Raw genomic sequence first — 21204 nt, forward strand, 5'->3', positions numbered from 1 at the left:
AAAGTGTGGTCCCAGATTCTCTGCATCCTCCAAAGACTGCCATTCCCAGCAAGGGCTTTGGAGTGAGACGCCCTGTGCTCTGTGGACCTACAGCAGGAGGGGAGCTGGGTCCACCCTGGAAGTCCCCAAACTGATGGGGAGAGATGAGTCCAAAAAGTCAGAGACTCCTATCGGGAACCCCAGAATGACGAGCTAGGGCTCCACACTACACCCTGCCCCCCCCCCCCCAATCTGATGGGGAGGATGAAGCCCCACCCTGGAGCTAGGACTGGGGAGAGCCTCCGGGTCAGTTGGGCACAAAAGAGCTCTGACTACACAGAGAAAGCCTCTGGCCACGGCAGCCAGGAGGGCGGCATAGGCACATCCGGGGAGAGGATCAGAGGGCGGCACTGGGCGCCTGCGCTACATGAAGGTGGGACAGAGAGAGGCGCAGGGCCGGCCTGAGTGTGGTCCTGTGACCCCCGAGCCCAGCCCCGTGCTCTGGGCCTTAGTTTCCCCTCCCCGGCCAGGCCAGGGCTCAGGATGCCATCTGCTTCACTGAACCCATCTGTCTGAGACTTGCTCACATCTTCCTCTTTTGTGACTAGAAGTCACAGGGCAACGCACTGAGCCGCACAGGCACGGAGGGACCACAGAGCCTCAGAGTGTGAAGGGACAGAGGGGAGAGCGGCAAGAGAAGGGGGAGAAGGGGAGCCGGCGCAGAGGTGCCAGGACCATGGCCGAGTCTGTCACCTACGCAGACCTGCGGTTCGTGAAGGCTCCCCTGAAGAAGAGGGTCTCCAGCCAGCCAGGACAGGGTAAGGGCAGAGGAGGGGTCTCCTGGATCCTGCATCCCCAGCCTCTTTCCTGACCCCACCCCGCCCACCCCTCAGCCCCCATTCCCAGCTCCCACCTCGGCCCCTTTTCTCTCTTCTACAGACCCAGAGGCTGACGATGACGGGGAGCTCACCTACGAGAACGTGCAAGTGCCCACACTCTCAGGGGGGGCCTCAAACTTGGCTTCTTCTGGGCTAGGGGACAAGGCCGGTATGGAGAGCCCAGGGCTGGGTGTTTGCCGGGGCGCCGTGTCTAGAGCTGGGGAGTCCAGAGCCGTCTTGGGAGGACAATATCCTTGGGGAAGGAGGGGGGCCCCTAGCAAAGAGAAGGAGGAGCCCTGGATAAATGGCAGCCAGGGGCAGAGTGACGCTCGCTCCCAGGGGAAGGTGGGTCCCCTGGGGAGAGGGCAGGGCTCAGGGCAGCCCTGCGGGGAGAGGCGTTCGAAGGGAAACCAGGGGGTCGGGCAGGGCTGAGAGCAGTCCCGGGAGAGGGTGGGCGGCCGACTCCGGAGGGCGCGGAGAGGGTCTGGGGAAGGCCCGGTGAGACCCCGGACGGGCAGGAGGCAGTCCCGGGAGAAGGTGGGCGGCCGACTCCGGAGGGCGCGGAGAGGGTCTGGGGAAGGCCCGGTGGGACCCCGGACTGGCAGGAGGCAGTCCCGGGAGAGGGTGGGCGGCCGACTCCGGAGGGCGCGGAGAGGGTCTGGGGAAGGCCCGGTGGGACCCCGGACGGGCAGGAGGCAGTCCCGGGAGAGGGTGGGCGGCCGACTCCGGAGGGCGCGGAGAGGGTCTGGGGAAGGCCCGGTGGGACCCCGGACGGGCAGGAGGCAGTCCCGGGAGCCGCGGAACTCGGGAGGGCGGGCACGGGAGGCCGGAGAGCAGCGCCAGGAGCGGGGGACACGGGGCAGAGGGGGCTTTTCCGGGGCTCCGTCTCCTAACGGGACTCGCTCACCCGGCGCAGGGGTGCAGCCGGAGCCGGCCGCCGCGCCCTGGAGCTCCGTGACGTCGCCCGCAGCCTGGCGGCTCCTGGGCGGTGAGTAGCGCGTCCTCCGCGCGGGCGGCAGGCGGGGCGGGGCGGGCACGCGGGGCTCTGCGGCCTCGCCCACCGCGCGGACGCGCCAGGCCCCGAGGGGCTGGGCGCCGGGGGATGGTGGGGGTGGGGGTGCTGGCGCCGCGGCCGGCGGGGGGGTGCGGGGCCCCGGGGGGTGCTGGTCTGGTCCCGGGCAGCCCCGCGCCCCCCTCCTCTGCCCCTTTCACCCCATCTTTCTGAGCTGTCGACCCAGATCCTCTCCCCACTCGCACTTAGGAGGCCCCCATTCACATACCTCTGCCCGCCTGGGCCTGGGGTTCAGGGCCTCCTGCCAGGCAGTGCCCTCCATCCTCCTCACCTCCAGCCCGTCTTCCGGACGCCTTCCTGCTACCTGCGGACTCACTGCGCGGCCGACCACCGCGCCTGCACCGCGTCCTCTGAGCGAGGCTCTTTCCCAAGAATATCCGCCCCCCGCCCCCCCCCCCCCCCCCCCCCGGGTTTATAAACTCGTTCCTGGGCTCACTGCGCCTCGTGCCACTGTCTCCCGAAGGCCAGGGCAGCCCAACCTGCTGGAAATACCTCCTTCTGGGCCTGCTCCTCACCTGCCTGCTGTTAGGGGTGGCTGCCATCGCCCTGGGGGTGCGCTGTGAGTATGGCTCCCATCTCCCACTCCCCGCATTCCCACAGCAGCTGCCCTCCCCCAGCAGGGGCCGGAGTTACCACCACCCCGGCCTAAGCTTGAGGTCTGGTTTCCAGCCTGGTCTTGCTCTATCAGTGGTCGGCAAACTCATTAGTCAACAGAGCCAAATATCAACAGTACAACGATTGAAATTTCTCTTGAGAGCCAAATTTTTAAAACTTAAACCATATAGGTAGGTACATTGTTATTAACTTAATTAGGGTACTCCTAAGGCTTAGGAAGAGCCACACTCAAGGGGCCAAAGAGCCGCACGTGGCTCTCGAGCCGCAGTTTGCCGAGTCTAAATTAGCCTCACCCAGTCCAGTCATTCCTTAAACTTCAGGCAGCCAGAGCTTACATTTCAGCTTGGCATGCAGAATGTCGCAAGCAACAGGGAAAGGATTGGCGCGGGGTCCCAGGGCACAGGGCACCCACATCTCTCCTTCTGGCCAAGCAGATGTGCAGGTGTCTCAGCAGCTCCAGCACACGAGCAGGGCCCTGGACGCCACTAACAGCAGCCTGAGGCAGCAGCTCCGCCTGCAGAGCGCGCAGCTGGGCCAGCAGGAGCGGGAGCTGCAGGGCTCCAGGAGGGAGCTGGCCCAGACGCGGGAAGCGCTGCAGGTGGAACAGCGCGATTGCCAGGCCGTCAGGAAGCAGTCGCAGGACTGGCTGGCCGGCTGGGAGGAGACAAAGGAGGCCCTGAGACATGAGGAGACGCAGAGGAGGGACGTGGAGGAGAGGCTGAACCGCTTGCGGGACACGCTGAAGCCCCTCTGCGTGCCGGAAACGCCGAAGTCCAACTTGGAACACCACCACCCCTCAGGTATCTGCTCTGGGAAAGGAGAGGCGGGAGGTCTGCTGTGAGGGATGGAGGTTATGTGCATCCACCCCCAGCCCGCGTTTTATTTTTTACCTTGTTAATCTCTATGACGCTCAGCTCCATGCCATGCTGCCACCCACTCCCACAGCTGCCCCTGAGCTCAGCATCCCAAACTGCTCTTCTGCTGAAAGGAGGGTTTCAGACCTCATTCTGACCACTACTGCCTGCTCCAGGCTCCCCACACTCCTCAGCCGCCGGAGTTCTCCGCCCCATGGAGAGCCCTGTCTCCTCCCTTCCTGGCAGCCTCACCTGTCCTCACTTCTCTCTGCCCATCTTGCATCCCGGGCGTCACTTCAGTCACTCACTCCTTTGTCCCACTGTCCTTCTGGTGCCCCTGACTGGCGATATCTCAACTCTGGATGAACTCCCCTGCCCACCTTGCCCGTGCCTGCACCCTGGTGAGCCACATGGTGCAATCATTCTGCTTGGTGCCTTGAAACTCTAGTTTGAACCTCAGCTGGGGCCTCAGCGCTGCCTGGCAACTCCGCAGTGGCCGCCTCGCTCTCCATAAGAACTTACCCTACTGCCCCGTCTGGCTTGCAGCAGAAGCCCTATTCCGTTAGAGAGGAATGCCCTCCGTTTCCCACCACCAAGTCTGTATGTCCACTTACATTTTGCCCACCCCCATCTCTTGCAAGGATAACTGCAACAGCTTGCTGGATGTTCTCCCTAAACACCCCCGTACACCCTCATTCCACTCTTCATATTGCAGCCAGGGTAATCTTTAAAAACAAAAATCTGATCATATCATCCCAGTTAATTAATTAAAGGTTATGGAATACATACTATATGTCCAGCACTGTGCCCAGGCATTGGGATACAGGCAGCGAGCAACATTCCTGTATGTAAAACTCCACACTGACTTTCTCTTCCTTGGAATATAAAAATAAAAAATTCCTTAACATGGCGTTCAAGGCCCCTGCCTACCTTTCAGCATACCACTTCCCCCGTCACCCTCTTCAGTTTGACCACACCAACTTTTTTCCCCCTTTAAATTACTGATATACTAGGGAAGAGGGAGGGTGGAGGTGGAAAAAGGCGTATGGGGGATAAATGATGGTGGGGAAAATAAAAAATAAATTACTGATTTACAAAGGGCAGTCTGGTGGTGGGGCAAGAACTATAATTCCAGAGGGTAGTTGAGTGGGCACATGAGAAAATGTAGACAGAAGAGAGGGAGCTAGTGGAGAAGGAATGGTTTTTGAGTGACGGGGGGGGGGGGGGGGGAAGGGGCGGGGAGGGTAGGACTGATGGAACAAAGCAAGGAGAGAGGTGGGTTGGGGTCGGGAGCACAGGTTGAGGTGTAGGATGTTAAAGAAAGTGGGTTATTTCTTATGGATGGCCAGGAAAAGAGGAACAGAGAAGAGACACATTTTGAGGTGGAGGGGAGGGAAATGGAGAGAGTTCACATCAAGTGTCTGACAATTTCAGCAAAATGGGAACCAAGGTTGTCTACTTGTGGAAGAGTGGAGAGGGCAGGAGGTTGGCTAGCAGCTTGAGGTGTGTTTGGGAATAGTACCGCTAGCCCTATTAAAATAAACCTCCCAGATGGTTAGGAGAAAGTTGTTGGATGTTAAGGCTTTTACTAAGTATACGCAGGCTTGGCATTTCCAGAAAGGTTGCAAAGATCAAGGACTAGAAGTCAATGAAGGGGCTGAGAGTAGACTGGAGACCACTGTTAGCAACTAGATCTCTGAGCAACACTTTCACTCCAAGTGTTGAGATCTCCCTCTGGTCTGGGCTGTGCTGTCGCATTCTTTCTGTTTTTTAGACACCTGCTGTCCCGTGGGATGGATACTGATGGCGACGAATTGCTTTTACATCTCACTTATTAAAAGAAGTTGGGAAGACAGCCAAAACTATTGTAAATCTCTGTCCTCCAACCTGGCCACGATTACGGTGAATGAGTATTATTCAGTAAGCATACCTTTATTTACAGACAATCATGGGTACTATTAGGTAAAGGCATGTATGTCGTCACGTCAGGGATGGCAGTGCACACATGACATGCTTCCTGTGGATGCATTCCTTCTCCATGCAGCTTCTCAGCGCAGTGCTTCAGGCAGCCCCAAGCATGAGAGTTGACTTATGAGCCGTCTTTACTTTTACCTGTTTCTCATTTCAGCTTTCTGGTCAGTGTTCTGGGCTGCCTAACAAAGTATTTGACTGTCGTGACCCCTCAGACAGAGAGGCCCCAGACCTAGTGGGCTGGATTGTAGGGACTGTTTCCTTGTGACCACAGCAGCCCACAGAATGACTGCCTTTCACAGGCTGGCAGAAGTTCTTACCCAGCTGGGAGGGGGACTGCAGGGTGAGCCTGCATCTGCAGGGTGGCACTTGGAGGATGCAGGGAAAGGTCATCAAAGATGGGCACAGTTCTCTTGTCAAAGATCCTAGGTTGCCCTAGCTGGTTTGGCTCAGTGGATAGAGCCTCGGCCTGCGGACTGAAGGGTCTCAGGTTTGATTCCAGTCAAGGGCACATGCTTGGGTTGTGGGCTCCATCCCCAGTAGGGGATGTGCAGGAGGCAGCCGACCAATGATTTTCATCATTGATGTTTCTATCTCTCTCTCCCTCTCCCTTTCTCTCTGAAATCAATTATGTGTGTGTGTGTGTGTGTGTGTGTATACACACACACACACACACACACACACACTCTCTCTCTCTGTCTCTCTCTCTCCTGGGTTTCCCTAGGGTATTTATTTTCTTCCATTAGCCCAGGTCCCCTCTTTTACCCCTTCCCCCCATTCCACTATTTCTCATCACTCTCCACACATCTCTGAATCTCCCCTCAGGATTATTATAGCACCAGTGTATATAAGGTGTTGGAACAAGCTGAACAGTCTGGTTCATATTGGATTGACACCAGGTTGAAGGACAGGTAGGGGACTGATGCTAGAAGAGTCTGTGGGTAAGTTTGTTAGGACTTTTGGGATCTTCAACTGTATAATCCCTTCAAAGAGACATAGTAATGAGACAATCTCCCTTCAGGTCCGCTCCCAAACCTTTCACAGATCAATAGTGAAATTGCCTGCCTGTCCGTTTCCTCTATTACAAACTCTTTAGGGCATTCTGTTCTCTATTCTACCCCCAGATAGCAGCCCCTGGCACGTGCTCTTATTTTTATTAATTACTAGGCTGGGCCCCATGTCATTTTTCTCTCAGGAGAAGCTTGGGCTTCACAGCTGGTGAAGAGCCTTGGCATTCCCACGCCCTTGAAAAGGCTACCCAAGCAGAGGTTTACTTTCTCAGTCACCACCACTTGGGGCACTAGCATTGCTCCAGGGGAGTAAAGGGCAGTGAGGTAACTTTGAGGACCAACCCCAGGGACCCTGAAACAGGTCACCTATGTTCTCTAACTGGAATTTCCATCTTTAAGACCTTGGGTGATTCTTCCCTCCCCTGATCCTAAAGGCTCTTTGGGTTGGAGTCCAGACATCTGTCCCTGACCCATACCCAAATGTGGCCCTAGGTAGGACTAAGGTGAGTTGGGACTTGGGCTGTTTTATGCAGGGTAAGGAGAGAGGAGGGAGGGGGAGGGTGGGGGCCAGAGCCTATCCCAGTTCTATTTTATCACTCTCTAGGTCTCATGTTCCCCAAAGGAAAAGATGTCCCTTTGTACAAAACAAGTGGACAAGATACCAATACCAGACAGAGTGTACTACTTCTCTTCCCTGTGTCTGTGAGATGGCACCTATTAGGTACCCAGATTACCACTGAGCTGAGTAAGTGTGAGGGTTGGGAGCCTGGGAGGACAGGGGCTCAGAGCAGGGGTCCAGCTGCTGGGAGCAGGGGGGGCGGGGGCACAACTTGTTCTTGGGAGTCACGTCCACAGCCTCCAGGAGCTTGGTATACTTGTGTAAGGGGGTGTTGCACAGGGAGAGGGGCAGGGAAGGCCTGGAACTGAAGGGAGGCTGGTGATGTGACTGTCCAGGAGCTGGATGAGGGTTCTTAGTGACAGTCAACAGTGGAGCTCATTGATATTTTACTCTTCCAGATCCTCATGCCAACAAGAGCCTGTGCCCTTCATCCCTAACCTGCAGCCACAGGTCCTATGATTCTCTCTCTCCAGCATTTCCTCAACCTGCCTGGATAGTGCCTGGCCAAGGGCTGATCTATGCCTGCTGCCTGCCTGAAATCCTGTCCCAGAAACTGGACTATTCCTGGGAAAAGGGTACAGAAGAGATTTTGGGACCCCCAAGAACCTCCCATAGTGGAAGAGGGGGCTGAGGGGAGGAGGGCGCACGGGCTGAGCGGATAGGGGCAGCCCGGAGCCAGCCAGGCAGTTTTATTGAAATATTTTTAAATAATTTGCACGTGTTAGTCTCGTGTGTCAGCAATGCTGTGTGGTCCCCTGGGACAGCAAGCCCAGGGGTTGGATAGGAAATGTTCTGTCCCTTGAGTCCATGCTGAGGTTCCCCTATACGGAGCAGCTGGTCAGCCCATCTGGGGCTGGCACTGTCGAGCATGTGCAGTCCTCACAGGGCATCCTGAAGGCCAAAGCTGGAGGCCCCACTGCTAAGAGCGTGCCCCAGGCAGCTGAAGGCTGGGTGTGGGTGGCTTGGCACGGTGCCCTCGGTGGCAGAGGAGACTGCCCGCCTCACAGTTCAGGTTGCGGTAGCGAGCAACAGCTGGTGTGGGGCGGGGGCACATGGACAAGAAGCCAAAGCTGAAGGGGCCCAGGCAGCAGCCAGGGCAGGGTAGCCCCTCGTCAGACTCCCGAGGAGCTGAAGGGGGCGGCGAGGGTTCTGTCCGCTCCAGCGCTGCTGCCCGGGGCAGGCTATGCTGGGCCCGGTTCCAGGGCTCCCCGGCCCAGCCCTGTGGGGAGTTCACCACCACAGCTGGGGGGTTGTTGTTAAGGGGAGGTCCTGATCTAGGGGACCAGGGCTGGGAGGCTGACGAACAAGTGCTGATGAAGTTGTCTGTGGCCACAGCCAGGGGCAGCTGGGGAGCTGGGGGTTCTGGCTCAGGGCTACTGCCCTCACACTCCATTCTCTCTTCAGCCAAGGGGCCCACAGAGGGAGGGCCAGGACCTGGCAGTACCGTCTCCATGCGTCGGGGGAGTTCAGGGGATGATGGTAATGAGCGGCAGCGGCGGGCAGGTGTTCCAGGCTGGAGTAGGGTCTCTGGAGTGGTCACCAAGGGCAGCCGGGTGGAAGCCAGTGGTGATGGTGGTACAAGGGGCAAGGGGGCGACTGGCTTGCTGGGTGTGTCCAGGAGCTTGATCTTGCCACCCCTGAGGTCTTCCCGCAGTGAGAAGGGGTTGACTCGAGTCAGATTGTCCGCCCAGTTGGGGGGTGATTCTAGTGATGGGGGCAGGAAGAGGTCTGATCGGCTTCGGGAGAGCCGAGGGTCTGGCCTGGGAAGCGTGGCAGAGGGACCCCCTCTCGGAACAGACCCTGTAAACAGAGAAGTCTGTGATCACTCTTCTCAGTATTGATAGCTTCTAGAGCAGGGGTGGGGCATATAAGGCCCACGAAATCGTTTGGTCTGGCCCTGCCAAGGCATTAAGGGTGAGTTAATTAGCCGAAACCGGTTTGGCTCAGTGGATAGAGCGTCGGCCTGCAGACTGAAGGGTCCCAGGTTCGATTCCGGTCAAGGGCATGTACCTGGGTTGCGGGCACATCCCCAGTGGGAGATGTGCAGGAGGCGGCTGATCGGTGTTTCTCATCGATGTTTCTAACTCTCTATCTCTCTCCCTTCCTCTCTGTAAAAAATCAATAAAATATATTTAAAAAAAAAAAAAAAAAAGGGTGAGTTAATTAAATGTTTGACCAGCCAGAACCAGTTTGGCTCAGTGGATAGAGCGTCGGCCTGCAGACTGAAGGGTCCCAGGTTCGATTCCGGTCAAGGGCATGTGCCTTGGTTGCGGGCACATCCCCAATGGGCGGCGTGCAGGAGGCGGCTGATCGGTGTTTCTCTCTCATCGATGTTTCTAACTTTCTATCCCTCTCCCTTCCTCTCTGTAGAAAATCAATAAAACATATTTAAAAAAAAAATGTTTGACCAAATATAGCAGGCTAGTTTTCAAGTTGATAATTTTGCATGTCCCACGAATGATGTTATAAATATCCAAATGGCCCTTGGCAGAATAATGGCTCCCCACCCTTGTTCTATGTCTCATTATTCACCAGGAGGCTGGTGGGACTAGAACTTAGAAAAGGGAGTCTGACAGGGTGCTTTGGAAAGGAGACATCATCTCCAGCCACTTTTTACCTTTTTCCTTCCTTACGGCTATAGAATTAGAAAACTATCTTCTTTGAGATGTCCTTTCACCCCCACCCTATCCCCAGCCTTCTCAACTAACAAATATACTTAGTCTCCCTCAGATAATTCCCTGAGTTCTAAGGAGGAGAGAGGCAAAAGGACTCCAGATGGGTTAAGGTCATGCTCACTTACCCTGATTGTGTATCAGGGGAGCCCTGGTGAGGGGGGCTGGCTCAGGCAGTTGCTCCAGGATCCATTCCAGGTGCTGGGTGATTTCGGTGAAGGGAGCACGGGCATTAGGTTCCATCTGATGGGTAGAGACAGGGGCAGCTTCACTCAGTGCTCCAAAAGCGGTTCCCTGAGTTCTCCACCATCACCTGGGACAGGACAGCCTTGTCAGCTGCTGGATGGGGAGGAGGACAGGGAGGGTGAGGCTCTTACACTGCAGCAGTGGATGGCCAGGAGCAGGAAAGGCAGTGGGCAGTCATCCCCTACCAGGGTCCGGAAAGCAGGCACATCCAGGCCAAAGTCCTGTGGGGACAGAAAGGGCCTCCAAGTCAACTTTCCTTGGGTTCTCCTTCTGCCCCCAATCAGGACCTCAAGTTCCAGGGAACCCTTCCTGGTTATAAGTTTCCCAGTCTGGAGGTCCTCCTTTTCAAACCTGGGGACATCATTCACCTCAGTACGGGGCAGGTAGTCAGGGTCTGCAGGTACTCGTGCGATGAGCTCACAGAGGACAATCCCAAAGGCAAAGACATCGGCCTGGGGGTAGGAGATGATGTTAGGGGGAGGAACTGCCAGTTTTCATGTCAGAATTTAGTTAGAATATGTCAGAATTCACGGGGGAGTCTTGACAGTTTCCGTGTGTTGGAGGGGTGCCTGTGAGGGGCAAGGGGGTGTCCTGGGGGCCTCCTGAATATCTGGAACGGTGTTGAGGAACTTGGGATAGGGACTTATAGGAGTATCTCAGGGTCTCTGGAAGACTGTGGGGACCTGAAGGATTGACATCTTACCTTCTCATCATATAGCTCACCCCTCAGCACCTCTGGAGCCATCCAGTACGGGGAGCCCACCACAGCCAATGGCTCCTTCCTGTCCCCTTCCCTGCAGGGCAGGGGCAGAGTGGTCAGAAACATCCCACTCAGACATCCTCCCCAACAAAAAGAGAGGCGGCCGGCCCCCTCCCCACCCCAGGGGAAATGTCCCAGGGGGCTTCATGTAGATAGGGGCCTTCTGGGAGGTTTGGGGGACGGGCATTCAGCTCACCTATACACAGGAATCTTTTCAGCCAGCCCGAAGTCACCCACAACAGCTGTGAAGCTTCGGCCTTCCCGACGGATCAGACAATTCTGACATACACATACAGTATCCCACACACCTTTCACCTTCTGCTCTTCGATCTCCCATCTATAACCCAACCTCTGTCACTCCAGAATAACCCCAACCCTCTCCAGTGCACCCCAATCTTGCAACATCATCTATCACTCCAAACACAGCGTGGTACTTAGCCCTCAGAGCAACCCCCTCGCCCCAGCCCGCCACTGCTTCGCTACTCTAACCTCCTAACTTATTATTATCCACATTCTAACATCCACAGGCTAGTTACAACCCAGGAGTCTCACAACCCCCTCATGCCTCTACCTCTCCCGCCAGCCTACCTTGGATGTGAGGTCTCGGTGGAATACACCTTTGGCGTGCAGGTACTGCAGGCCCTGAGCGATATCCAGAGCCAGGCGGAGCCTGACAGGCCAGCAGAGGGGTTCAGGAGAGCCCAGCAGCTGTTCCAAGGTTCCCCCATTCATATACTGGGGCAGATGGGAGGAGAAGGGGCATGAATGCCAAGGCTTCAGTCTGTGCTCTAGTCTCCCACCTATAAGCCAGGGGACACTCGGGAGGATCACAAAGGTCAGAGGGGCGGGCCAGTGCTCCAGGGATCCAAATTCACATTCTAGGGCTGTCCTGTCCAACACATGCGCAACTATTTAAAATTAAGGTAGTAGGTTTAGATAAAATTAAAGGCTCAGTTTCTCAGACTAGCCACATTTCCATGCTCACGGTTTTGCATGGAACAGATACAGAACATCTGCATCAGGGCAGAAAGTGCTATTGGGGGAGAGGATGAGAACGGCTGGGGCCTTTCTGGTCTGCCCAAGGGGAAGTTTAGGGAAGACTCCCCGGGAGGAGGTCCTGCTGCCCTCACTGCTCCTCAGAAGCACCAGGCCATTGACCTCTGCCCCCTGGTGGCGTGGGGTCCCCCTTCCCGGCCCATTCTCACCTCTGTAAGAGCGTGCAGCTGCCCCTGGTGCACACAGACCCCCATGAACCTGTTGGAGGGGAGGGGAGGTGGGGGGAAGGCTGTAAGGTCCTCGGCCTCTCCGCAGTCTCCCCTTTCCCGGCGGGATCCTCCCCCTTGTCCCAGCAAGCGCCGGGGCCGCTCACCTTAGGATGTTGGGGTGCTGGAGCTGGTTCATCAGCTGCACCTCCCGGAGCGTGTTCCCCCGGTTACTGGGGAGCCTGTTCATTTTCAGCACCATGACCTGCCCCGACTGTCGGTGCCGCACCTGGGGGTGGCGGGGCCGGCGAGTCTCGCGCAGGTGGGACGGTCGCCCCGCCCGGGGCCCCGGCTCCGGCCCCCGGTCCCAGGCTCGGCCCCGCCCCTCCGCCCTCCGGCCGGCCCTACCTTGTAGACCTCGGAGAAGAAGCCGGCGCCGATCTTCTCCGCGCAGTGGAAATCGTCCACGCGCGCCAGGCTGGACACGGCGCTGCGGAGGGCCCGGTAGGAGGAGGGGCGGCCCCGGCCCGGGCCTCCCCCCGCGCCCGCGGGCCCCTCCCCCGGCGCCTCTCCCGGCCCGGGCCCTGGGCCCCGCCGCGGGGGCCGTTCTCCGGCCATGGCCGGGCCCCCAGCCCGGGCCGGCCTCACATGGCCAGGTCCCTGGGCCCGGGGCGAGCCGCGCTGGCCATGGGAGGGGGCCCCGCCGGGTCCGGGACGCCGGGACTCCCGCTCCCGCCTCGGAGAATGGAAGATCCGCCGCAGATCCCGGACCCGCCCCCGCCGTGCCGGCTCGCGGGGCCCCGGGGACGCCGCTCCGCTCTGCGCAGGGCCTGGGCCTGGGCCTGGGCCGGGCGGCGGCGGCGGCGCTCCGGGCGCCGGCGGGCAGGCGGGCTCCCCGCGGGCGGAGGCGGGCGGCGGCGGCAGCGCTGGGCTCGGGCTCGCGGCCTGCCGGGGGCGGGGCCGAGCGGCCTCCGCTTAACTCCTTGGAGCCCGGCCCCCGGCGGCGGCCACGCCCCCCAGGTGCGCACCCCTACCGCGGCGGGGACGCCCGGGCGAGGGGTCCGGGGCGTCGGGCTCCGGGAAACGAACTCAGGCCGGAGCCGAGTGACGGAAGGCAGCCGAGGGCCGGCGGTGCGAGCGCGCGGGCGCAGTGCCTCCGCGGCCCCGGGGGCCCTCGCTCCGCTCCCACCCTCGGGTCGCCGTCAGCTGGGGGCCGGGCTCGGGAAACCGCGCGCTCCCCGGGCTCCATGGGCCGACGGGGCAGCGCGTTACACCCTCCCGGCCAGCACGCACCTCCGGCCGCCAGCCGCCCGCCCGGCTCCCCGGCCCGCCCCCGGGTCCCCGCCCCTCCGCCGCCGACCTCTGGACTCCCGGGCGCGTCCTCCCTCCGCGGGCTGCGGGGATGCCCACGGGCGGCAGCGAGCCCTCGCCCAGCCCATCCCCCGCGTGGCGCCAACTCCTCCTCACTCCATCCCCGCTCCTCGAACAAAGTTCAAATTCCACAGCCTCCGCCTGGGGACACACGGCTGGACCTTCGCACTATTCCGTCCCAACGACCCTTTTTCTCAAAAAAGCAGCCTCCACCTGCAGGGAAGCCCCGCCTTCCGCGAGACCCTACCCCTCGGCCAAACCCCGCCCCTCCGGGGGTCCGCCCCCTCGGGGACCCCCGGCGTCCGCACCGGGACCCCCTCCCCTGCAGAGGGGCCTCTCCTCAGCATCGCACTGCTGACGTCAGTGCGCACCGCCGCTCCCTCGGGGCACCCCTCCTCCGGGCGCTCCTGCCACGCAGCGAGACCCCACCTCTCAGAGTGACTCCCCCGGCCCTGGGGCTCCTCCCCTCCGCGTGGCCCAGCCCTCCGCGGTGTGACCCCTCGGCAGGTTCCGCCCTCCGGCTCGTAGGAGCCCGCTCTGCCCCCTCAGGCAGGAGGAGGCGCTGCAGCCGCCGCCTCGAACGCCGCGGGGCCCTGCCCCTACGTGCGCGCGCGCCGGGCACACGCCGTCCCCTACGCTTCCGGTTCGTTTCTGGCTCCTCCGGCGAAATAGCCAATCATCGCCAGGGTCGGGTGACGTCACTGCATACCGGCGGCGGCTTCCCGAGGAGCGGCGCTGGGCGTGGGTGATCGCCCCCTAGCGGCGGGACGGAGGGCGGCGGGAGTGGAGGCCTCGGGCCTCGGAGGAGCGGGGCTGGGTGGTTTTGAGAAATCCTATCTAGTGTTTCTATTTCTGTGGTAAGCTGGAAAGAAAACTAGAGGCCTGCCCCAGGTGTATGGGAGTGGGGACCAAGTGCGCCTTGTTAAGGGCGGAGGGGAAAAGCATACATAAAGTCAGTCTTAAATGACAAAAGAAGCATGAGGGTCGGGAGAAGGCCAGAGGCTGCCTCGGTGAGGGAAGGTTTTGCACGAGTTTGGAGGGAAGAACCGAAGAGATCACGGCCCTCCGGGCCAGCGGAGACAGACCAATCCGGAGAAACCTGTGCCTGGACCTTGTGCATCACATCCATCCTTCCAGAGGCAATCTGGTCTCAGCCCGACACACTCATTCTTCACATGGAATTAATGTTAGCATCTACAACGGTTTAACTTGTAAACTTGCTTTCTATAGAAGTATGCTATCTATAAATGCTAGGGATTTATGTCTCATTTCGTTTACATAAGATTATAATAGGTACTTTGACACGTGTCTGACCCTTTATCCAAGTTTGAGAATTATTATGGTTGATGATAGTAATTCCAAGCAGAGGAGCCGGGTTTCTGTTTCCGGAAGGCTACTGTGGTGGCTGCATGGAGGCAGGGAGTCTGATTAGGAGGGAGGCTCTGGCAAGGACTCAGGAGACTTGAGGGACTGGAACTAGGACAAGGGTGATAGGGAAGGGAGGAGGAAACATCCATGCCCTTTGGGAAAATTGGCTGATTGATTAGTATCCAAAGTCGGTCCTGGGGAGAGAAAGAGCATCAGCCAGGATAATTTTTAAATTTCTAGCTTAGATGATGGGGAGATAACAACTGGGATTAAAAAATCCAGGATGAGGAAAGGTTGAGTAAAGGATGGTAAATGATTTCCATAAACAAAGGGGTGATGGTAAACTATGAAGGTGGATGCCATCGTCCACGTAGGGTGTAAAGAAGGAGACATAGGCTGGCAGAATCTGGGGGGAAACCAGCATTAAAGGGCAGTGGATGGAGGAAGAGAAGTCCATGAAGGACACTGAGGAGAAACAAGCTAAAAGACAGGAAGAGAATTTAGAGAGTCCGGTGCCATGGACTCGAAGGATGGAGCGTTTAGGGAAAATGGAATAATGAACAGCACTAAATAGTGCAGAGGGGTCTGCTAAGAGAAATTTTAAATGTTTCTTGAATTAGCTTATTAGCAGATCCTTTTGTTGTTTTTCAAACTTTTTATGATGGAAAATGTCCAACATAAGCAGAGAGTAGAACAACGGGCCCTTATTTACCTGGGAGAGTAAGTTCATTTTGTTGGAGACCCGTGCCTCAGCCGTGCTGTAGCTCTCAGCGGTCTGTCGGAGTAAAAGTACCACTTCATGTACCTTTTATCCCAATGATTCTCCAATGATCAACTCATGGCCAATTTTGTTTCTTTTATACCCCTGCTGTCCTCCCCCCATCCCAGTTATTTGATGCATATTTCTGACATTATATCACTTTATCAATATGTTTATCAGTGTGTTCTCTAAAACATAAGGATTCTTCTTTAAAACAAAATTATGGTACCATTGTCACATCTGAAAAAAACGAACAATTCTTAATGTCATCAAGCATCTAGTTATTCACATTTCCCCCACTGTTTTATATTTAATATTTTTTTATTGATGTTAGAGAGAAGAAGGGAGAGGGGGCAAGAGAGAGATAGAAACATCAATGGTAAGTATCATTGATCGGCGGCCTCCTGCACATCCCCTACTGGGGATCGAGCCTGAAACCCCAGGCATGTGCCCCTGACTGGAATTGAACCTGGGACCCTTCAGTCCGCAGGCCGACACTCTCCACTGAGCCAAACCAGCTAGAGCTATATTTAGTTTTAAAAAATTGTTTATGTGAATCAAGATATGAGTAAGGACCCTACTTTGCAGCTAATATGTCTCTTGAATTTTTAAAAAACTTTGTCTATTCTCCATCTTTCCCCCCTTATTATTTAATTAATTTATTTTTTAAGAAACCAGGTCATTTATCCGGTAAAGTTTCTCAAAGTCTGAATTTTGCTGAGCTTCTACTGGCGTAATTTAGTATGTTCCTCAGCTCTGTATTTGTGGTAAATTGATAGTTAGAGGCTTAATCAGATTTAGATTTGATTGTTTTGGTAAAACTAATTCATAGGTGGTTTTAGTGCATTTACCAGGAGGCATACAATGGTGGTCTTTTTGTGATATTAGTAATTAATGGTGATCATTGTCTAGACTAGCATTGCTCAAACTTGGCACTGTTGACATTATGGGACGGATAGTTCTTTATCGTAGGAAGTTGTTCTCTGCATTGTAGGATGTTTAGTAGCATCTCTGGCCTCTCTACCCACTGAATGCTGGTAGCAACTCCCCCAATTGTGATAACAAAAAATGCTTCTAGACAATTGTTAAATTTCCCTTTGTGGGCTAACTGTCCTTGATTGAGAACCACTGGTCTAGGTTCATTAATAGAGGATTTAGAACATAATATTTTCATTCGAGCCTTCCTTCTTTGTTAGGCAGAATAAATACCTCTGCAAAGAGAAACTTTTACACATTAACTGTTTGTTCTCTAGAGCTACATTTCATATAGGAAAGCAAGAAAAATGTTGATTTGTTTCCCTTTTATTTTATCAGCTTTTTTTTTTAAATATATTTTATTGATTTTTTACAGAGAGGAAGGAAGGGAGAGATAGTTAGAAACATTGATCAGCCACCTCCTGCACATCTCCTACTGGGGATGTACCCACAACCGAGGTACATGCCCTTGACCGGAATTGAACCTGGGACCTTTCAGTCTGCAGGCCAGCACTCTATCCACTGAGCCAAACCAGTTTTGGCTATTTTATCAGCTTTTAAAGTAATGAGTTGGTTACCTAGCATTTTCAAAAGGAACCAGTGATTTTTTTTTAGTACTATTATGACTCATACTTTAACACATGTATGATGTGTCTCAATCATTGGCAGTTTTTAAATATTTTGATGCTTAAGTTGACCTATTTGGCCAGTGGGAACTTATTCAAGCTGGCGCCTGAGAGTCCTTTTGTTATGACCTTTAAGGTTTCTTGCTCCTTGATATAAAATTTTCCAGGCTCATTTTGTGTGTTCCTAGACTAGAGCTGGTATCAGCGATTTTTTCCAATGATTCATGGTTCCTCTTAATTGGAAATGGTATTTAAAGAACACATTTTGGGCACTAGGGATGTAGGTTATTTGACCTTAGGAAAAGCAGTTAAATGAATACATAGTCAACTACCTGTTCTCAAAACAGCCCCCTGCACCACCTCTTTTTATAAAAAATTCCAAACATGCAAAGAAGTTGAAGGAATGCACAATGAACAGCTGTACCGTACACTCTCACCTAGACTCAACAATTGTTTATATTTTATTGTGTTTGTTCTCTCTCTTCTTTCTCATGTGGTATGGTATGGCATGATAGGGCATCATATCATATAATTTTTAAAAATCCTCACCCAAGAACATGTTTCTATTGATTTTTAGAGAGAGAGAGAGAGAGAGAGAGAAACATTGACCAGTTGCCTACTGTACATGCCTCCATCAGGATCGACATTCCAGCAACTGAGCCACACTGGCCAGGGCTCATATATAATTTTTATTGTACCATTTGAAAATAAGTTCCAGGCATTGGTGACACTTCATTAGCATTATCTGCTAAGATCATTTTCTATGTAACCATAATACCATTATCATATCTTGAATTACTTTCTTCAGTTAGTTTTCTTGTCTTCTTAGGTCTCTTTTGCTGTTTCTTCTTCATCTTCCTGATCTCTAAACAGTGGTGTACCCACAGCTCCGTCATTGGACCTCTCCTCTCCTCCCTGCACACGCACATGGCAGGCCACTGCCTAACTCCAAGGCTCTGAATACTATCTATATTCTCGTGACCGCCACTTTCTCTCTCGGCCCAATCTGTCCTCTGAACTTGAGACTCCTATATTCAGTTACTTCATGGTCTTTATTGTTACAAAACATTTGCATACATTAACTTGAGCCTCACAGCAGTGGCAGGGTGACTATAGTATCTGCATTTCGTAAGTGATAGAGGGGTTCAGAGATAGTAAATGACCTGCCCAAAGTCACGTGAAGCTTAGCTTTTCTGACTCCTACCTGGTACACACTGTGCCGCGGTGAGGCGTGACAGCAGGGCGTGGCGGGCCCATTTGTTGAACGGGTGATGATCCAGATTATGGTAGGCATTCAGTAAATGTCACGTTATACTAGTGGAAATTAACGACGTCACCCTGCCTAGAGGTCTCTAGTTTCCTTTTCCCCCCCATCACCTCCCCTCGGGGCTCCCCTCAGAGACCCTCTTTCCAATGAACTCCATCACCTTTAGTCAAGACTCACAAAGAGCGGAATCCACGTCTCCTCAGGCAGGTGCTCAGTTGAGGGCTTAAGAAGGAAGGGTCCTCTTTTGAGATAAAGCTGAAGAGACCTAACAGTTTCGCCCTCCCACCTCAGGCCTTCCTCGGGTCCTGGAGTGGCGAGGCTGTGCTGCCCCTCTCCCTGCCCCCATGTGGCAGGACTGCGCTTGTTCTGGAGTGGAGGCCTGTGAGCCTCTGCTCTCAGGTCCTGCTGGCTTTGGCCCAGGCCATCATGACACCAGCGCCCCCTCCCCTCTCCCCTCCCTTCGCCCCGCCCCTGCCTCTGGCCCCGCCCCACAGCCCTGGACGCAGGGTAAACAGCCCAGAGCCTCTGCTCAAAGGGAAACAAAAGAGACAGCCTGTGTTCCCATGGCTATGGCCAGCACCTTCATACCCGGGCTGAACCCTCAGAATCCTCATTATATCCCAGGGTAAGACTTCTACCCAGAGCACAGTCCTGCGTGCTTCCGGGAATGGGGTTTAGGGATATAGGATTTGTGCACCTAGACCTTGGGGGCCAAGTGGACACACCTGTACAGCAGGCCCAGGGCTGGGATATCGATGGTGTTGGATAGAAAATGAAAAGCAAGGAATAGTAGCTGGGCTGGCCACAAAGCTCTGTGTTGTCTTTTCCATGGTAACAGGGTAGCAGCAGAGGGAAATGCCTGCTCCAAATATACAACCAGCCGAGTCCAGAAAAGATCAGGGCTTCAGAGCTCTCTGCTTCTGTCTCTGGGGAGGGTGAGCAGGGGGAATCTAGAGATGAGTGGGTGAGTCCTGTGCTACAGGTACACCGGACACTGCCCACTGCTTCGGTTCAGCATGGGCCAGACCTATGGGCAGATGACCGGTCAGCTACTCCGGGGAGCTCCTGGCATAGCCTGGCCCCCTGCCCATCGCATACTTCTGCCTCCCATTCGGCCTCCAAGATCTCCTGAGGTTCCTCGTGGAAGCCTGCCTGTCAGGCGTGGGCACAAGAGGCTCAGTTCCAGCATGATCCCTGGGTACACAGGTATGTACACAAATATAAACAGGTGCCCCATCCCTGAACGTGTGTCCCAAACACTAACAGAGATCTTCTGTGCCCCCTGCCCACCCAGGTTTTATCCCCCAGGCACAGTTCATCTTTGCCAAGAACTGCAGCCAGGTCTGGGCTGAGGCTCTGAATGATTTTACTCAGTGGCACGGAGAACAAGGGAGTCAGGAGCTGTCAAAGCAGGTCAAGGGAGAAGATGTGGAGGAAGACCAAGAATCAGAGCCAAAGCTGAAGCCAGAGCTGGAGGCGCAAGGGGCAGAGCTGGGGCAGGAGGCAGGACAAGTGAGGCTGTGAAGTGGGGGGGACAAAGGGGGTGATGTGTGGTGGGAGTGGGGAGCCGTACCTCTGTGTAGGCTGGGGACATGGGCTTGCCTGCCAGCTCCACTCCCTGGGAGCTTGTGTCAGAGCACGGGGGCTAAGTTTGATAGCACCATTTTTCTTCTGTCAACTCCCCTCACAAGGCTTCCCCCTATTCCATGGATGACGGAGATCCTCACAAGTTCTTCATGTCAGGTGAGGGAGGTGGGCAATGACTAAAGGTGTGGGAGGCCCCCAGGAGGTCCTGACCCAGAATTCCCACTCCCCAGGTTTCACTGGCTATGTGCCCCGTGCCCGCTTCCTCTTCGGCTCCAGCTTTCCTGTGCTCACCAACCAGGCACTGCAGGAATTTGGACAGATGTGCTCACAGGGCAAACCCCAGAAGGATCTCAAACATCTCCCCCCAATTTCAAGGACCTACCCTCAGAACCTGGGTCTTTTGCCTAACTATGGGGGCTATGTGCCAGGTGAGGGTGTGTGTGTGTGTGTGTGTGTGTGTGTGTGTATGTGTGTGTGTGTGTGTGTGTGTGTGAGAGAGAGAGAGAGAGAGAGAGAGAGAGAGAGAGAGAGAGAGAGAGAGAGAGAGGTGGAGGTGGTTTTGGTAGTTGGAAATAATAGATATGAGGGGACCTCAGGGCATGTAGTCCAGCTTTATCATTGGGCAGGAAAGAAAACTGAGGAACTGAGGGAGCTCACAGTGGGGAATTAGGACCAGATTTTGGAGGACAGCTTGGAGGGTCTAGGCAACTGGCCGAGAAATAAATGGCTTTTCCATGCCACTGACTACATGTGACAGACTCTCTTGACCACACAGGATATAAGTTCCAGTTTGGCCGCACATACGGGCATCTCACCCAGGATGCTCTGGGCCTCAGCGCCATCCAGAAGCAGCTCGTGGCGTAGGTACCTGGACTTCAAACTCCTCCTTCCCTTTTCATGTATCCCAGCCATGCTTTTGGAAGAGAGAGAGATGGGCTGGAGGGTAGGGGGAGGCACAGAGAGAATGGTTTGGAGGCCAAGCACCTTTTTTATTAATAGGTGTAATAAATAAATAAATAAATACATAAACAGAAGCCTGGGCTGCTCCTCCCTCTTCTGACCACCAGGCATTGGCCACAGCCTATTTACATCTGGGAGCTTAGGGATCTGGCCCCTTCACTGTCACCCATCATCCTCACTACCTGGCCTGGGAGCCCTGCAGACGGGCCTTCTGGTCACCCCCATCCACAGGGACATGCTTGTCTGTACCCATGGAAAGGCTGGCCCAGACGGGCTGGGGAAACCCTGGCAGCCCAGTGCTGCGTCCCTTCCCTCCTTTCCTGGGTGGTCTGGACATGGTCATGGGACAGTTGGGGGAGGGGTAATTAATACTGAGCACAGGAATACGTGGCCCCAGCTCCCAGTCTGCTCT

At 55.3% G+C, this 21204-nt stretch overlaps 3 protein-coding genes across 9 annotated transcripts; 2 read left to right on the plus strand and 1 right to left on the minus strand.

Annotated features, from left to right (window-relative positions):
* The first annotated feature begins 358 nt into the window (after nt 1-358).
* CD72 (CD72 molecule) lies at nt 359-7608 on the plus strand. Of its 6 annotated transcripts, none has more exons than XM_036330456.1 (9): nt 359-797; nt 919-1026; nt 1774-1845; nt 2393-2488; nt 2979-3344; nt 5173-5318; nt 6195-6280; nt 6984-7124; nt 7472-7608. In XM_036330456.1, the coding sequence occupies exons 1-8, from the start codon at nt 716-718 to the stop codon at nt 7117-7119; spliced, it is 1092 nt and encodes a 363-aa protein (XP_036186349.1). In that variant the 5' UTR covers nt 359-715; the 3' UTR covers nt 7120-7124; nt 7472-7608. The 6 variants fall into 6 exon arrangements, with proteins under 6 accessions (XP_036186349.1, XP_036186352.1, XP_036186353.1 ...); XM_036330457.1 differs by having other exon boundaries at nt 365-797; nt 5173-5300; nt 7397-7538; XM_036330455.1 differs by having other exon boundaries at nt 375-797; nt 7397-7538.
* Nucleotides 7609-7659: 51 nt separating this feature from the next.
* On the minus strand, nt 7660-12792 carry TESK1 (testis associated actin remodelling kinase 1). Of its 2 annotated transcripts, XM_036330452.1 has the most exons (10): nt 12287-12792; nt 12046-12167; nt 11882-11930; nt 11265-11411; nt 10873-10955; nt 10620-10710; nt 10285-10368; nt 10048-10137; nt 9799-9913; nt 7660-8798 (listed from the first exon to the last, which is right to left on the minus strand). In XM_036330452.1, the coding sequence occupies exons 1-10, from the start codon at nt 12494-12496 to the stop codon at nt 7918-7920; spliced, it is 1872 nt and encodes a 623-aa protein (XP_036186345.1). In that variant the 5' UTR covers nt 12497-12792; the 3' UTR covers nt 7660-7917. The 2 variants fall into 2 exon arrangements, with proteins under 2 accessions (XP_036186345.1, XP_036186347.1); XM_036330454.1 differs by lacking the exons at nt 10873-10955; nt 11882-11930; nt 12046-12167; nt 12287-12792 and having other exon boundaries at nt 11265-11404.
* A 5940-nt stretch (nt 12793-18732) lies between these two features.
* On the plus strand, nt 18733-20856 carry FAM166B (family with sequence similarity 166 member B). The gene is made up of 6 exons (XM_036330466.1): nt 18733-18870; nt 19228-19451; nt 19540-19757; nt 19937-19988; nt 20063-20260; nt 20608-20856. Exons 1-6 carry the CDS (start codon nt 18809-18811, stop codon nt 20694-20696), a joined length of 843 nt encoding a protein of 280 aa, XP_036186359.1. The 5' UTR covers nt 18733-18808; the 3' UTR covers nt 20697-20856.
* Nucleotides 20857-21204: the final 348 nt, after the last annotated feature.

The sequence above is a fragment of the Myotis myotis genome, unplaced genomic scaffold (assembly GCF_014108235.1).
Source record: "Myotis myotis isolate mMyoMyo1 unplaced genomic scaffold, mMyoMyo1.p scaffold_m19_p_12, whole genome shotgun sequence".
NCBI lineage: Eukaryota > Metazoa > Chordata > Mammalia > Chiroptera > Vespertilionidae > Myotis > Myotis myotis.

What these genes read in the sequence shown, in the direction of transcription:
- CD72 (XM_036330456.1), top strand. Translation starts at nt 716, where the DNA reads ATGGCCGAGTCTGTCACCTACGCAGACCTGCGGTTCGTGAAGGCTCCC. An exon ending in TGGGCTAGGGGACAAGGCCG is followed by an intron (nt 1,027 to 1,773) that starts GTATGGAGAGCC and finishes CACCCGGCGCAG; the next exon opens with GGGTGCAGCCGGAGCCGGCC. An exon ending in CATCGCCCTGGGGGTGCGCT is followed by an intron (nt 2,489 to 2,978) that starts GTGAGTATGGCT and finishes CTGGCCAAGCAG; the next exon opens with ATGTGCAGGTGTCTCAGCAG.
- TESK1 (XM_036330452.1), bottom strand. Translation starts at nt 12,496, where the DNA reads ATGGCCGGAGAACGGCCCCCGCGGCGGGGCCCAGGGCCCGGGCCGGGA. An exon ending in AGCTGCACGCTCTTACAGAG is followed by an intron (nt 11,412 to 11,881) that starts GTGAGAATGGGC and finishes CATCTGCCCCAG; the next exon opens with TATATGAATGGGGGAACCTT. An exon ending in TCCCCTGATACACAATCAGG is followed by an intron (nt 8,799 to 9,798) that starts GTAAGTGAGCAT and finishes CTCTGTTTACAG; the next exon opens with GGTCTGTTCCGAGAGGGGGT.
- FAM166B (XM_036330466.1), top strand. Translation starts at nt 18,809, where the DNA reads ATGGCTATGGCCAGCACCTTCATACCCGGGCTGAACCCTCAGAATCCT. An exon ending in AATCCTCATTATATCCCAGG is followed by an intron (nt 18,871 to 19,227) that starts GTAAGACTTCTA and finishes CCTGTGCTACAG; the next exon opens with GTACACCGGACACTGCCCAC. An exon ending in CTATGGGGGCTATGTGCCAG is followed by an intron (nt 20,261 to 20,607) that starts GTGAGGGTGTGT and finishes TTGACCACACAG; the next exon opens with GATATAAGTTCCAGTTTGGC.